This window comes from Lactuca saligna, chromosome 1, assembly GCF_052625555.1.
Source record: "Lactuca saligna cultivar CGN05327 chromosome 1, ASM5262555v1, whole genome shotgun sequence".
NCBI lineage: Eukaryota > Viridiplantae > Streptophyta > Magnoliopsida > Asterales > Asteraceae > Lactuca > Lactuca saligna.
In genome coordinates, this window is record NC_136417.1 from 31,145,645 (window position 1) to 31,163,526 (window position 17,882).

Here is a 17,882-nt window from a genome sequence, read left to right on the forward strand (position 1 = left end):
TACCTAGACCTCATAGTCACAACCTATCCTAGCAGGATATGCACAAGCAGGATGGTTATAATATTTCCAAAAGATAATCAGTTTTTTTCTTTTATGATAAAACCATTTTCCAAACTAAAATTTCATGAATGCAACAATATGCCTAGTAGACAAGTAGCAAACAATGTAATTTTAGGAAAGCACAATTCAAAATATGTAAGGTAAGGGATGTGTGTTCCAGGTAATGCACCTCAACTTCTAGCTGCTTGTAGTAATTCTTTTCCCTAGATAAACCTTCTTTAATCATCACTTATAAGTTATAGAATAAGTTATTGGAGACCAAAATACCCCTATAGGTCATAAAATGTAACACCCGGATCAAGTATATATTATCTTTAATATTGAGAGGTTAAAATTTTTAGTATTTTCCCTGCTCGCGACATGAAGAATGGCTTTTCACGTCGTGAGGAGCGATTTGGACCCGTGCATCATTTAACAGTTAACGACGTGAGCAATATAGAGCTCACGACGTGAGGGCGGCTGACGACCAAAAACCCTAACTTTTTGGTATTTAAGGGAATGAGAGGGCTAGGGTTTCTCACCCTCAACCTCTCTCACTCTCTAAACCTCCAGAAACCCTAATCTTACTCCTCCCTAAGATCCTTTGTCATTTGGGTCCATTTGTAGCTTGAAGAAGAAGAAAATAAGAAGAAGGAAGTATTCTAGTGGTGGTGTGGGCAAAGAATCATCATCCTCATAATCTTTTCCTGCTTTTGGAACCTTGTAAGTATCAAAGGCTCCAACTTAATTGCTTATCATGGATAAATCTTGAGTTTTGTCCATTTTATTGATGTTATTGCATGATTGAGTCGAGTAGATCCATAAAGTTGGCAACTGTATGGATTCTAAGAGTCCCAAGATCATTATAGTGTTTAGATATGGAAGTTGGTATGGATTTGGGGCATGCATGAAAGTTTGAAGCTCAATTCTTCCCTTTTTGATCTAGAAATGGATGATCATGTTTGGTACATGAATGGCCATAAAGGAAATAATTTTATGGACCTTAGGGGTCCCCTTTAGCTTTGGATGAAGTGGACTCGAAGACTTAATGGAATAATTACTTAAAATGGTAACCCTTAGCCACAGACATCGCTCACAACATGAGAAATAAGATCTCACGACATGAGAATCGGAGTGTCCCTGCCTTGTATTTTTACCCTTGGGGCTCACAGCGTGAGAATGGGTGCTCACATCGTGATGCCTATTCAGGTGGCTTCTTTGACTGAGTTGACTAGTTGGGTTGATTTAAGTGGGAATAGTACCGGGTTCGTTGTCACGACGTGACCAATGCCTAGCTATGAGATGAGGAGGGTTGGCTTTCACCAAGTTTGACTGAGTCGTACTTAAGGATATTTTGGGTATTTCATATTATGTTTGAGATTTGGGTCATTCTGATAATTAAGTGTCGGATTGGGCTGAGATTTCGAGTCAGTTCGATGGCTGATCTGGTCAGAGAGGAAGCCAGAGATAAGCTATGGGTCCTGAGGGCAAGCCAGACTTATGCTGTGGGCTCAGGGGTAATCCAGTCTTTTAGCTATGGACCCATTTCATGTTGTTATTGTATATGTTAATTGGTTATGTGTTGGTACTTTGGGGGAACTCACTAAGCGTTGGCTTACAATTTTAGGTTATGCTTTAGGTACTTCGAATGACCGCAGGAAGGCAAAGGCGTGACCATACACATCCTCTTGTTATGATCTATGATTTTGGGAAAACTCTGATGTTGGAAATGTTTTGAAAACTATTTTGTAAACACTTTATGGATTTGGGTGGTGTTTAAAAAGTTTAAATTTGTCATGATTTTTATGGATGTTACATAAAACTTCCAAATTCTCAAAATGTTCATTTTAACCTAATTAGGAATTATGGAAGTGGAACTGGACCAAATAGGTAAGCCAAACTTTGAGAATTAAAAAAATGATACAAAATATTATATCAAATGTGTCATGTTTGAAGGGAAAACAGTTGTGTTCTTCATTATTTGTCGCTTCCATTTGGAGAATGTGTTGCATTCTGCATAACATATTACCATTAATAGTTTTCATTCCTATTTGGCCATCCTACTTTGCATATTAACATGTGGTTTCTAATAGTGATATTTTTTTTATAAACACTATGGATTCCCAAACATATTTATAAGGCATTTAGACAAGCTAATATACTTGACTTAATCAATTAATTTCGTCAAAATAAATTTTATCATTTTACTTCTCATCAAACTCTACTTATGGTATTAAGTCCTCAAAATGTCTATAAACTTACTAATGAATCATGTAGCTTTTTCCCAACCATTCCAGACCACAATTTGATCAATGAATTTCAACCCTTTCCAATGCAATCTACTTTATCTGTAAGATTAAAATCGAACTATGGAATCACTATATTAATTTCATAGTTTCCAATTTCGCCTTTATGGATCACTATATTAATTTCATAGTTTTCAATTTTGCCTTTATGGATAAATAATCCCTAAGATCTCTTAGAGATCAAGTAATCATTCATGTTTTGAGTCCAAATAACTCAATGTATCAGTTCATGAACTAGAATATCTTTTTACACAATGATATTATTAAATTCAAGTAGATGTTCATAATTCAACCATAGAATCCTTAATTTCAATTATCTAAGTTTCGAGGTTCCCATTCATTGATTTTGTGTATCCAATATGGATTCATAAAAATAAATTCACATATTTTATCATCGAATCATTCCATTAATATCTTAACAATTCATAACCCTCAATTTGAGATTATAGGGTTATGGCTAAATTTGTATCCAAACATGAAATCCATAAGGTGAATGATATAATTAAGCTTAGAGCCATATAAACCACTAAAGAGGTTAGAAAACAAATCCCTGACTATTATTTTGACATAAAAACAAAATTTAGGTTTCTTTCTAATTTTAAACTCAGATTTTAAGATAAATGGTGAGAGAGTATACCCTGCAACCCTATATTGTTTTCACATTTGGTCCAAATGTTTGGTACTTGTTTGAATCCAATTTTTAAGTGATGAAAATGTATGAAATCTTTGTTCAAGAGCTCCCTAAATCTCTAAATCGTGTTTTGGATGAAATGAGAATATTTGTTGCATCTTATATGCCACATTTAAATTTCTAAACTCAACTTCTTATAGTTTGTCTAATATAACCCCATGTCATATACTAGTAACTTATAACTTTTGAGATTTTGACCCTTGATCCTTCCCCCATCCATTTTATGATTTTAATAGTCCAAATTTCTCTTGATTGATTGAGTCAACCCTTTGGTTAACCATACTTTTACCATTTTAACACTTTTAACCCTCAAACCATTAACTATTTTCCCTTGACACCTACAAAAGTAACTTATTAATTCACAAGGCACTATATATTTATATTTTATCTCCTTCCATAACATTTATAGTCCTAAGTTAGTTGAATCAGGTCAACACAAGCTCCATCGGTTTGATGGTTTTAGTAAAAATGTCTTATTTCTTCTTACGATGGTTTTTATCCACATTTAGAACTTAGTAACTCACTTTTAAATTTTAAGTATGGTTTCATCACATTCTAGCTTTTCATATCTGGTTCACTTATTTATAAAAAAAAAAAATAGATTTCCCCAAAATTTCTAGCACCAAAAATTGAATGTTACATAAACATTTCGAGAATGAGTAAGCATAATAAACAAAATGAAGATTACCCCAAACTGATATAACATTGAAAAAATTCAACCATTTGATTTAGTTTCTTGCAATGATAAAAAAGAAACTTGATTTTTACCATACACTCCTTCACCCCTAAATGTTTCACCTCCTTACGCAATCCTTAAACCTTCAAGGAGATTTTGAGTACAACCTTCCATAAAATATCTCATTCCTTGACCAATGTCAGTAAACACATTTAATTTGCCAATCAATAGAAACCTTGAGGATTTTTTAACTGGGTCTCCAAAGGATGAATGAGAATCACCATAACCTTCTTTAAATTACTTAACATCTGAATTGTCTTGATTATTTGTTGGTGGGTGAGTTCTTGTGGTAGAAGTACTTGAGAACAATTTTATTTTTTTTTCATAACAGCCCCCAAGCAGTAGTTGTATATTGGCATGAACACACATATGGATCCTCCAAATCCACATTTAGGTGTTACTTGCTAACACTTTAGACACTACACACACACCTGCCAAGGGTTGTTTAGTCCATTTTCGTTATTTGGAAGCTTGTTGCCGAGGTGCAGCACCATGTTCTTCAGCTCTCTAAAAAAATCTCACTTTACTTATTATACTATCTTATATTTTGTTAACTTATATAGTTGAAACTCAAAATATATATTGATATCTATAAAAAGATATTTATTTTAAAACAACTCATGAAAAAAAATTGTATATTCGTTCGATAAAGTTAGCCTAATAAGATTTTGGGCTTTATCTTATATTGGGTTTTATGATTGGGTCTTTTAGCTAGGAAATCCTAATTAGCTAGTATATATATATATTATGTCTTTCCCTTTCATTGTCTTTGTACTTTTTTTATAATAATACGAAACCCTAGCCATTATATGTCTTTCATTTATTAGTTTACATGGTATCAGAGCTCGGTTGATCATCTGTATTTTCGTTTTGGCGGTGAGTTGTAGCAAGCACAACACTATTCATCGAAGTTATTGTTCATCAATTCACTATTCATCAAAGTTACTATTCATCAAATCACTATTCATTGAAGGCATTGTTCATGAATTTACTATTCATCGAAGTTACTATTCACCAGCACTATTCATCAAAGTTACTATTCATGTTTTTTTTTCTTTCAATTTTGGGTATGGTTTTCTTGCTCGTTTCTGTATTCAGTTTGATTTGATTTGTTTGTTTCGATGATTTCAAGGGTTTCCTTTCATATGTTGGTTTTGTTAATTCTTAGATATTGATTGTTGTTGTTGCTATTCATATTTGTTGTTGTTTTGGTTATTCTCGTTTGACTGATATTGGAATATGGCTTCGAGAGATGTTCCTTTTCAGTCCATTAGTATCCAACTCGATGGCAAGAACTATGCCTATTGGAGTTATGTTATGAAGAATTTCTTGTGAGGCAAGACTATGTAGGGGATTGTTACAGGTGAAAAGGAAGAAACCAACAGACGAAAAGGCTGCTAATTATGCAACCTTACTGGATTCATGGTAGACTGATAACTCTAAGATCATTACTTGGATTAATAATTAAGTTATCCAATTTATTGGTACTCAGTTGGCGAAGTATGACACCAAAAAGGAGGTTTTGGATCACTTGGATAGGCTGTATACTCAATCTAACTTTACAAAGCAGTATAAGTTAGAGTTTGAAATTCGAGCCCTCCAACATAACAATCTCAGTGTCCAGGAATTTTATGCAGCTATATCGGATTTGTGGGATCGGTTATCTCTTACAGAACCTAATGTGTTGAAGGATTTTACGCCTTATATTGATAGAAGGGAAGAGCAACGTTTAGTTCAGTTCTTGATGGCTTTACGTTCAAATTTTGAAGGTCTGCGTGGACTAATCTTGCATCGCACACCTCTTCCCACCGTTGATTCGGTTGTTCACGAGTTGATTGCTGAAGATTCTTGTATCAAGTTCCATGCTGACAGAGCTCCCAAGACAGCCACTCCTACTGTCTTTGTTGTTCCATAACGATCTCAGTCTTCAAACCAAAATCATCCCAGAGTTGCATTTGATGAGTGTGCTTTCTGTAAAAAGAAGAACCATTGGAAGGCAAATTGTCCTTTGCTGACAAGCAAGGAAAATCAGTAGCAACAACAAACAAGATCACCAACACAGTCTCAGCCTTCATAACAAAACAAGTCTTCTGGATAGTCACGTCCCTCGTTTCCATCTTTTAAGCCACCACAGTGCGCTGCTCCTACATCTTTAGTTGAGAATGAAACAGATTTCACACCACCATCAACCTTAGAGCCACATATTGTAGAGTAGTTCAGACAGTTCTTAGCTGCCAATCTAACTGCCATGTCAGCTTTCGAGTCTCATTCTAGCATGTCTTCATCCAACACATCAGGTATTCCTTCATCCTTGTGGGTATTGGATTATGGCGCATCTCATCACATGTCACCACAATTTTCATCTTTTGCTTCATTATCTTCTCGTACACCTATCTCTATTATGTCTGCTAGTGCTACACCCATGTCAGTAGAGGGTGTTGGTTCTATTGTCACTCCTTATATATCTTTAACAAATGTGTATTAAATTCCCACACTTTCTTTAAATCTTGCATCGGCCAACCAGTTGTGTAAATCTGGTTGTTAGGTCTTATTTTCTGATTCATTATGTTGTGTATAAGAAATTCGGTCTCGGAGGGTGATTGGGATAGGCCATAGACTTGGGGAGCTCTATTTTTTGGAGCAGCTACATGTTGCTGCATCTAGTGTCGATTTGTCGTCTTTTTCGTTTAAACTGTTGGGTCAAAAAATGGTTTATACTTTACTTTTCTGGGTAATTGTATTTTTTTGTAATATTTATGAATTTATGGTCTAGTTTACGACTGAGTTTACGGCCGTAAACTCATTTACGACCCATGTGTTATCCAGCCCATGTTCCCCTAGTATAAATATAGGTATTAGGGTGTGAGGAATTGATGGATGAACCCTAAGGAGTTTACGGCCAGAGAGAAAGGAATGTGTGTGTGTGTGTGAATCTTTTGTATTTGGAACTTTAATTCATATCAATACATACAAAGATTCATATTATTATTCTTCTTTTTCTCTTCTATTTGATCTGACATCATCCGTTTGATTGGGATTCCGCACCATCATACGGATTTGATTGATACATTGGCAAATTAGGGACTTACAATTGGTATCAGAGCCAAGTTGTATCAGTCAATTTTGTCAGATTTGAGGCATTATTTGATCTTATTTTCGAAATATTTTTGCGTTTTTGGATAGATCTCGCAAAAATAAAGGGGGTTTGTTCTTCGCGTTTTTCGTAAAAACGGGTTTTTAATCGAGTTTTGGAGCAAAAAACGGTGATTTTAGTCGTAACCAGCGAGGGGGTGGCGCCGGCAGATAGGGTTACTGCGGAGCTTACGGCCGGAGTTTGCGGTCTTCGGATTGCGGCCAGCGCGCGCGTGTACGGCTCAGCAACCTCGCACCTCAGCTTCGCAGCAGCATCCTCGCACGTGAAGACCTCGTTCTCGCCTTGCATCTAAGCATCAGCCTTCGTCCTCGCACTTTACATAAGAAATTAAAAGCGCATTTGAAGGTGCCGGGTTTTGAACCCGCGACCTCCTGTTCAACAATTGAGCGCCTTATCCATCTCACCTACCTAATCACTTGTTATATTCCTTCGAAAATTAAGCTATAACCCGTTTTTTTCGCAACAAGTTTTTCTATTTTGACAATTTTAACCAATTCAATTCCTTTTAAATTTTAAATTCCTTTTTCATCCAAAATTTTAAAAAAAAATTATGTAAACAAAATAAATAAATAAATAAATATAAATAATAATAATAATAAATAATTTAAAAAAAATTATTTTTGACTTTTTATTTAAAATTTTGACTTTGACTTTCAAGTTTGATTTTTGATTTTAAACTTCGACTTTTTAAACTTTCAAATTTAGCTTTTCGGTTTGATTTTTAAGTTTGACTTTTGAGTTTAATTTTTTAAATTTGACTTTTTAAATTTGACTTTTGAGTTTAACTTTTTAAATTTGACTTTTGAGTTTAACTTTTTAAATTTGACTTTTAAGGTTGACTTTTGAGGTTTATAATCAAAGGGTTTGACTTTTAAGTTTTATTTTAGCTTCTAGCTGAGCTTTTAATTGTTTTTAATGTCTACGAGGGAGTTGAAAACATGAAAGAGAGTCGTCAGAATATGTTAAGACAAAATTTCAACATTTTCGACTATATCCTTGGAGAAACCCTCGAAGCTCAGTTGCAGCGATTTACCACACTTACTACTGAGATGAATATAGTTGGGATCTTCTTGTCCAAATCTGAGATAAACAAAAAGCTATTGAATTCACTTCCGAAATCGTGGGATATGAACGTGACTATCATCAAGAAGACAAAAGATCTCAATCATCTTAGTCTTGCTGATGTAATTGTAGAACTTAACGCTTTGAAGTGTAGAAAAACAATGAGTTCTGAAAACATTCTGGTCACTGAGGTTACATGTACTCCAGCTTGTGAAGCTACGATTAAATTTCTTCGGGAACAAATTGATTTATTTAAAAGAGAAGTTGAGGACCTGAGATATGTGTTGGAATAGTGTCTAAGGCTGCAACTATATTAGGCAAGTGTTTAACCCGATTGTGCGTGGTCCTTTTGCCTTCACCATAGCAACTTGGTAGGATGATTTATTATGAGAGAATAGATATTATTAATATATTATGAGAATAATATGATGAATAATAATATAGTTATTTGATTAATATAATTCATATATTAATTAGTATTAATTTGATGACTTAAAGAGATTAATTAAATAAGAGGGTATAAACTGTCAATTGTTTGATAGTTACACTTTAGGCTGTAAATCCTTATAGGATATGGGTTTGGACGAATTATAGGGCTTGGGATAGCCTCAAATTCGTCCAAGGCTTATCTTGGGAAGGATTTGGATTGCTTTGAGTAATAGTTATCCAATCAGGGTTTAAGGGTGAAACCCTAGGAGCCTTACAAGTATAAATAGACCCCTTGGGATAGGGAAATAGGCACCTCCTCTACAGCAAGGATACCCTGGCCGATTTCCTCCTCTATCCTCTCTCTCAAATCATTCTCTTTGCTAGTTGGTGTTTGTAAGCCACTAGAGGAGTGACAATTGTGACTCTAAAGCTCCAAGATCAAGAAGATCAAACAAGTGCTTCAAGGTATGCTTCTAACTTTGATTTTGTATTGTTCTTATACCTAATTAGCCATTAGGAGTCTTGGATTCAATGCATGTTTAATTAGAGAAACCTAGATCCAACCATTAGGGTTTGTATGCGCACATAGGAATGTTCTTATGTATAAAACCCATCAATATGAAGGATATCAACTCAAGAAAGGACATAAACCCCTGGAGGCTGAATTAGAAGCAAAAACCAAGGAATTTAGGAAGCTTCAGGAAGAGTACAACAAATAGTATGAAAATTATGATTATATTAAGAGACAACTTGCTGCTGTAACTGAAGAACTTGACGCTTTAAAAGTTAAGTGTGGAAAAACAGATGTCAGTTTCAAAAATTATACTGCGTCAAGTCAAACAGTCGAGTCCTTATATGAAACCCAATTAAAATTCAAAGAAAATCAAAACAAGGGTGTGGGGTATGATATTGTACCTCCTCCTTATAATCATAACTACACATCCATCCCTATGACACATGACGAAACTGACAGGGAGCCACATCTTCAATATGGCAAACGAGTTGGATTTGTGTCAGGAGGAGTTATTAATATTGAAGATACTAATGTTGCTACTTCTTGTGTAGGCAAAGTAACAGAGGATGAGAACAAGGAGAGTTCTTCTGAACAAACAAACGACCCATTGAACTCTGAATTTGTTGCTTCTAATCAACCTACCGTTGGTAAATACAGGCCACCATTTCAAGCTAAACAGAGTGCCTGTTGCAACTGTGCATATGGGAACAACAAGAGACAAGGCACGGATACGCCACCAAGGGCAGGAAGAAACAATTTCCCAGTGAAGAAATAGACTTGTTTTCACTATGGAACACCTGGACACATTGCCAGAAATTGTCCCAATCGCGCATATGTTCCCTACTGCGCACAAGGATGGCAGAACGCGCCAAGAAGGAGACACTTCAAAAGAAACCCCTCAAGATCACGTTCAGACAATGCCGACTGGAATGCCATGAAAACCAAGAATTCAACTCCCAAGGCCAAGAATCAAACCTCAAAGGACATGTAACGCCCGTAGATCAGGGCTAGTCAATTTAGAGACAATAAGCGTCAAAAATGACTTTTTGATTGAAGATTATTTAGGATGAATAATCCTAACTAAGTTATAGTATATGTTACAAGGTTTTCGTGCATATAAAGAACGCCAAAATCCGAGTTATAACGAAGAAGTTATGACTTGTTAAAGTTTTGCGACAGAACCGGCACAACGCTGAATGACGTAAAAAGTGAATTTACGTTAGATTGATATTTAGCCTTAGCGATCTAAACAAGAATCGGAGATCTCGTTGTAAGTAGCGAAACGACGAAAAGTTAGGCAAGAACGGACGTCGGACGAAGAAGTTATGAATTTATAACGAAATTTTCTGTCCCGGCCTATTAAAAATAAATAATAAAAATAAAGTCAAAATTAGCCGACGGAATCTAAACGAAAGTTGTAGAGCGTAGTCTCACCTTCACGTGGATATAAAGAACATCGAAAACGGAGTTCGTATGAAGGAGATATGAATTTTCGAACTTTATTAAATAATTAATAATTAAAATTAATTATTAAACCCTGGCATTATCCGAAGAGGAGTCAACGATCCGATCCGAAGTACGCCCCGCGTACACCGAAGATGTCGACACTCGCACTCGAGGACTTCAGATGACAGACGCAGTGACGATTTCGGACCAGTACGCCCCGCGTACTGGCGTACGCCCCGCGTACTCTGAGGCTCCAGCCTCCTATAAATAGGATGCGAGGGCAGCCGACTTCTTTGCTATTTTTCTCCATTCTCTCTCCTGTTTTTCCTCGATTTGCGTGCCAGAAATACCACAAAGCCCCGGTAATATTCTCGAGCCCCGAAGCAAGTCCCGAGATCCCGAAGATCCCGAGAAGTGCGGTTCCCGAGCCGAAGCTCTGCCCACGAGAAGATCGATTTTTGTGGAGCTCTTCCAGATCTACCGAAGAATACTACTTCTGCAAGTCGTAGTGTTGTCCGATCATCTTCTGATCAGGTGACTGTATACTACCTTTCATAAACACGATAATAATACAAGTATGGTTTGAGTGTATTAAGTTTATTGTTGTTTATATGTGTGAGTGTGTAGTTACTTTCTTCTAACACATAAATATGACGTACTTGCTATGGAATACGTGCTATGTGTTTATATGTTATTTGTCTATTTGAGATGGGCATGGAAATTTGGAGTTTTATACAGGTGTTAAATGATTTAAACTGTGTAAGTATTTATATCTACAAAATTGTTGGGTAGAACATAGGTAGATGGAATAGTTGGTGACTATGGAGTTAGCGCCTATTGTATAAACCTTGGCGACTATGGAGTTAGCGCATGTTGAGTAAACCTTGGCGACTATGGAGTTAGCACACGTTGAGTAAACTTTTGCGACTATGGAGTTAGCGCTTGTTGAGTAAACCTTGGCGACTATAGAGTTAGCGCTTGTTAAGTGAACTTTGGTGACTATGGAGTTAGCGCCAGATAACTATGGATTTAGTACTTGATAAATAAGCTTTGGCAGCAATGGAATTCGTGCCAAATTCCTTACGAATAAATGAATGAAGGATAGTTGGTTCTTAGGGTAAAACCTTAAGGAGATAATGGGGATGGGTAATTGGGTTGATTGTTTGCTGATTACATATAATAATTATATTATTGTGGGTTGAAAACCCTATATGCTCATCAGGCTCCCAAGCCTGACCCACTCAGTTTTCTTTTCATTACAGGTAATGGCACAAGGGTATAAGTTGGTGGACTTGACGAGAGATTTTGGATTATAGATCAGTAGTTGAATAATTATTGTAAGGTCTATTTTATATTGTTTATGCTTTTGGTCTGTATCGAACATGACATCCCAAGGTTTTATTATTTAATGAAAATACATTCTTTTCGATAAATGTTTTGATAAATGGTTATCATATTTTATTTTGGGAACAAATTCCGCAACTCTTTTAATCAAACGATTACTCTGATTTTATAAAACAAAGCGTAAACAATTTGGTCTTTTCTGGCCGTGAAATTGGGGATGTCACAGTTGGTATCAGAGCATTAGTTTAAGCGAACTAGGAATATGGATTTATTTCTAGACTTAAACTGAGAATGCTAAGCAATGATTGTGAGTTGAGTGTGTCCATTATATTTTAGGTAGTACACCTAAATTGACACGGACACTATTTTATTTTAGGAAAATTGCCTAAAATGCTATTATGTGCTAATTGTTATATGTTTGCCATATATGATGTTAATTGTTCGGATCTATGGTCTGTTGCCGACCGGATCTGGAAACCTTATGTGTTTAGGATTCTAAGTGTGCGTATACGATATTAGAACTAACATGTAAACGTTTCGGAGTGATAAGGATGATTTGAATATCTATCGTGACTAAGGATCTAATTTCACCTTATTCGGTGTATAGATCAAAAATGGTGAGAACGAGGAGTGGAGTTGGAAATGCTGATGAAAATAGGAATCAAATACCAGTAATTGAACAAATACATGTTGTAGCAGTAGTGCCTGAACCAATGACAATGGCCGGAGTTCAAGTGATGATCCAGGCAATGTTGAATAATCAGATGGAAGAAACCAGACGTCTGATCAGGCAGAATCGCGAGGAATTGTCAATTCAAGTTGAAGAGCCCGAATTAAATGGAGGGCAGTCTGAAGGAGGAAACTACAGTGGGACCGTTGGTCAAGCCAACCCACCAATAGTTAGACAAAACAACCAGGATAGAGGAAATGATGGACATGGATGCAAGTACAAGGATTTCATGGCATCCAAACCACCATGTCTTTCTGGAAGCCCGACACCGGTGCAAGTCATGGACTGGATCTCCGAAATGGAGACAATGTTTGAAAGTTGTGAGTGTAGCAACAGACAGAAGACCGCTCTTGCAATCCCTCTGTTAAAATCTAGGGTATTGAACTGGTGGAAGTTACTGGCTGGTTCGATGCCCAAGGGGGAAGCTAGCAAGATGTCTTGGGAAGAATTCGTGGTGCAACTGAAATTGCAATACTGCTCTGAGCAAGATCTTCTGGAAATCAACAATGAGTTCTAGAATCTGAAGAAAGGAAAATTGAGCGTTACTGAATACACTACGAGATTTACGGAGAAGATGAAGCTTATTCCACACCTAACTCCAACTGAGCTTTCCAAGGTCAACAAGTTTGCCAATGGATTACCAGGGGACTTTGGTCCGATAGTCAAACAAGCAACCACTCTGAAAGCCGCCATCTGGGAAGCCAAGAATGTTGAGACCCAAATAAAACAAAAGGGTCTGGAAAGAGCTGAAGTTGGAGAGAAAAGGAAGCGCGAAGGATCTTCAATAATCGACAAAGAAAGTAAATTCTCGAAATCTGGGGGAAGAGATGAAGCTAAGTGGTGTGAGAAGTGTAAGAAGAAACACTTCGGGAAATGTAGCGAGGAGATGACTTGCTACAAATGTGGGAAGACAGGGCACTACGCCAACAAGTGCGCACCTATCAGGAAGGTGTACTATAGGTGTAATGAAGAAGGTCATATTTCTAAAGACTACCCACAGAAAAACACACCTCCACAGCCAAGGGCATTCAACATGTTCCTCAACGAAGTAGAAAAGGATAGGAGGATTAAAAGATGAAGACTTCACATTAATATATAAAGTCTGTATCAGGAAGCATAACCTGTTAGAGGCATAGTATAGGGTGAACTTGAACTTTTGTGTAATAGTTTCAAGATTTAATATAAAACTCTGGTTTTGTTATCTGATGTGTTGAATGATTATATGATTTATGTATGGTGACTTGGTTAACTGCGAGACAATAATTGGGACGAGTATGAGTAGGTGTGAATGGTAGTAGAGATCTATACTACCAGAAGCACAGGACTCACGCTTGGATCAGGGGAAGTCACAAGGTTATCAAGAAGCTAGTAATTGATTTCGTTTTATTTAAGTTTGTCATTTCCCTTGTTTCGGTAATGACTAGTAGGATGATGGTTATTCCGACCCTAGTGGTCATATTAATTGAGTCCGACCGTGATGAGAGGTCATCGAGGCACGACCCATCGGTTAGTTACAATAGATAAATGAATGTATTTATCCTTAGAAGAAGAAGGAGTCCACAATAAGGATTTATTTTGTAACTTAAAGATGTCGATCTAAAGTCCAACGTAGTACAAAGAGCAGATGCAGGGTTGAGCATCGAGGTTATTACTTAGAATGGAGAGATAACTTATGGAGTCAGCATACTAATCCTATTTCGTTGATGATTCCGGGACGTAATCATCCTAAGGGGGAGATAATTGTAACGCCCGTAGATCAGGGCTAGTCAATTTAGATACAATAAGCATCAAAAATGACTTTTTGATAGAAGATTATTTAGGATGAATAATCCTAACTAAGTTGTAGTATATGTACCAGGTTTCCATGCATATAAAGAACGCCAAAATCCGAGTTATAATGAAGAATTTATGACTTGTTAAAGTTTCGCGACAGATACGGCATGTCACACCCCCAAACCAGAACGGCGGAAACGTTCGGGGGCGGAGGACGTCATGTTCAATATCATAACAGTTCATAGAAAGGAAAGTACACACCACCATATATAATAAGTTTGCAAGATGTTTACATAGTTGTATTCATTACATGTTCAAAATAAAAGTACATAAACATCATTCAAAAAGAAGTAATTAACGCCAGCGCGTTAATCCCAAAAGTTGATTCCCAACCTGCTTAGCGATTTCCTGAGAATACAAGTTATTTCAAAGAAAAAGTGTCAACAATTAAGTTGGTGAGTCCATAAGTAGTTTAGAAAAATTGGATGCCATTCCAAAATGGGTGTATGTTTTCCAGTAAATGCAGCATTTCAAAATGTAACGAGTTGTGATTTGTTGTGTTGAAAATGAATGTATTAGATCCAGAAAATCCCATATTTTCCCTAATGGTTGAGATACGAGTTGTTGTGTTTTCCAAAAAAAAGACCTTTATTTTCTTTAAAAGTATGAGATGCATATAGTTGTTCATGTTATAAGTTGTAAATGATTGCACCGGGAAAATCCCTTATTTTCTTATTAGTTGTTGGTTTGTATGCAGGAAAAACCCTTATTTTCCTCACACAAAATTGCAGTCTCTAAGACCGAAAATTTGCAAGAAACCGACGTTTCTCGTAAGTTGTGTCATAGTTTTATATATAATAAAACTACGCGAAGACCGAACCGGTTGGATGAAGAATAGTTTTAATAGCTACTCGTTCATCAAAACTGAATATCATAATAATTGTATATCCGATGAGTTTCTATAACCATACTAAACATAATATGCCTGTAACGACGTTCTTCAGGCGTCGCAGTGCTATGACAACTGTCACCCCAAAAGACGGACTGTAGCTAACAGTCAGGGTGCGGGATCATGACTTCCCGTATAGATCTATACACATTTGACACGTTCTCGTCGTGGGAGATTCTGGTTATAGACAGGACTTACTGCAGTACTTTCTAATAAAGAAAAGTAACGTTTGAAGATGTACGCGTCTCATGGATTCTCAATTAAGTCTATATTAAAGTGATAGTTTTGTATGCAAAGTTTATCCTTTTTCAAAATGTTTGATAAAGCAAAATCATAAGTTTTTAGAATGTATAAAACGATTTAACAATGAAAGATCATTATATGCTTCGTATAAGTCTAATGCGCACAAAGTATGACAAGAGTTTTCCATAATAGTAATGAGTTCCAAGTGGTTTATTTGATAATATAAGTGAAGTGAAACTTTATAAAATACACGATAATAACCGTATGTTTACTTGTATTCCCCCCCTAAAAGAGTGTAAAAGTATTTAAAAATGTATTTAAAGTGTGTTAGAAAGGGGTATGAACTCACTTGACAACTTGAAGATAGCGAGATGGAAAAACGGCAGAGTTTCGTCTCGGGAAATGGATTTTTCCACGGAAATCTCGGGATTCCTCGGGAGAAAATCAACCTTCGGATCTTGCACGAAGCGACCAGGGCTTCGGGGTAGTACGAGCACGGAAAACGAGGAAAAACGCAAAAGAAATGAGAGAGAATGAGCCCTTTTCTCGGGAGCCCTCGCATCCCTTTTATAGGGGGGCGGATCAGCTTGCGTACGCGGGGCGTACTCCCGTACGCGGCGCATACGGGACGTCATTGCTGACCGCTTCCTCGGCTGCAGCGTCTCGGATGGGACGGGAGAGGGATAGCTCGTATAGGGGCGACGTGGACGATCCGAGGCCGTGGCCTCTGCGTACGCGGGGCGTACTAGGGTACGCGGCGCGTACTATAGCCCTAGGCTGACTCCTCTTCGGATAATACCGAATTTTGAATAAAAATTATATATAAATTAATTATCAAACTTCAAAAATTCATATCTCCCTCATACGAACTCCGTTTTTGGCGTTCTTTATATCCCCGCGAAGGTGAGACTACGATCTACAACTTTCATTTAGATTTCGTTGGCAAATTCCGAAATTATTTTTATTATTTATTTATTAAAGTGACGTGTTTAAGGAATTTCTTTAAAAATTCATAACTTATTCATATGATGTCCGATTTGGACGTTCTTTTTATGCATGTTTGTAGTTTAACGATATCTATGACTTTCATTTAGACACCTAAGGTCAGAAAGTGTTTTGTTGAAACTTTGCGTTTTTACGCAACTTTGTATTGTTGGTTTTTGTCGGAAAACTTATAATGAGCATAACTTCTTCGTTATAACTCGGATTTTTGTGTTATTTATATGTTTGGAAACCTTAAGATGATAACTACCACATAGTGTACTTAATTACGGTTTTATAAAATTTTAAATTTTGACCTGAATTTTGCTGTTGTTACATTATCCCCCCGTTAGAGAGAATTTCGTCCCGAAATTCGCATTTTGACTGGGACTCCAATACTTGCAGGCAGGCGTGAGTGCTTATGGTCCATTTGTTCCTCTTGTTCCTTTATGAATCTAGATCCTAATGTGTGTGTTTCAGCGGACCTTCATTACTCCACCTATCACTTCGACCGATCGGGATCGTGCGGTTTTGGGTTTATTTACTTATGTTGTTCTAAATGTTAGCATATTCACTCGATGAATTAGGGCAGCTATGTTTTGAAATTCATGGTTGGATTCACTGCTAGTTTCTGAGCTTGGATTTGACTTGTTGTAAGCGTGGTATTTCTAAATGATCTGTTGGGGGATACTACGGGAAAGTTGTAATGATTCCTCACATGAGTACTTCGGGGTTTTGAAAGTAGAAACCATATCAGGTTCGTCAATCATAGTCTCAGGTATATGAGCCGTATATAATTAGGCTTGAAACTGTGGGTCTTTGGATTGAACTTGATGTACTACACGTGTGGTACTTCGGGGTGGTTTGTTGAATTTTTCTTCGGAAAGGATGAGAAACAATAAGTGCTCTATGCACGAGTACTTTGGTATTCTAGAATGAAGGCTTTGCTAGAAAGAGAATTTCAGAGGAAGGGATGTACGTATGAAGCTGTTTTTGTGAGGATCAAATTGAATCAAGTCATATGATAATGTCAGAATCATAAGGAAACTTAAAGTCATTAGATTTGAACGTAAGATGTTTATAGACAAAACATAACCGTGCAACCATCAACAGAGTTACAGCACTTTAGACTACTATAAGACTATTGATGCGAATAAGGTATACTACAAAAGGTAAGTATACGCAGTACGAGCATCCCTATACCGATGGGATCCCGCAAGAGGTAAGACTCTAGTTGCACTAGTTTTAAACATGTTTTAAAAAGACATACATAATACTGACGATTGGAAGTGAACGTATACTATAGTAGGTTCCTTCGTTGCTTCTTTCCATTCTGAGGTCAACCTCCTCCGGATTCGCCGTCATCCTTCTCTGTTGGACAGTCCCTCTTGAAGTGTCCCATTACGCCGCATAGATGGCATATTCGAGAGATTTCGACATTGGTGTTTGAGGTAATGTGTTGGGTCCGAGTCCGGCAGCAATTTG

The 17,882-nt window shown here is 36.9% G+C and overlaps 1 protein-coding gene across 1 annotated transcript; it reads left to right on the forward strand.

Moving 5' to 3' along the window:
- Positions 1–1,218: 1,218 nt before the first annotated feature.
- Positions 1,219–5,687, forward strand: LOC145004435 (uncharacterized). The gene is made up of 2 exons (XM_078963353.1): positions 1,219–1,278; positions 5,265–5,687. Exons 1-2 carry the CDS (start codon positions 1,219–1,221, stop codon positions 5,685–5,687), a joined length of 483 nt encoding a protein of 160 aa, XP_078819479.1.
- The last annotated feature ends 12,195 nt before the right edge of the window (positions 5,688–17,882 follow it).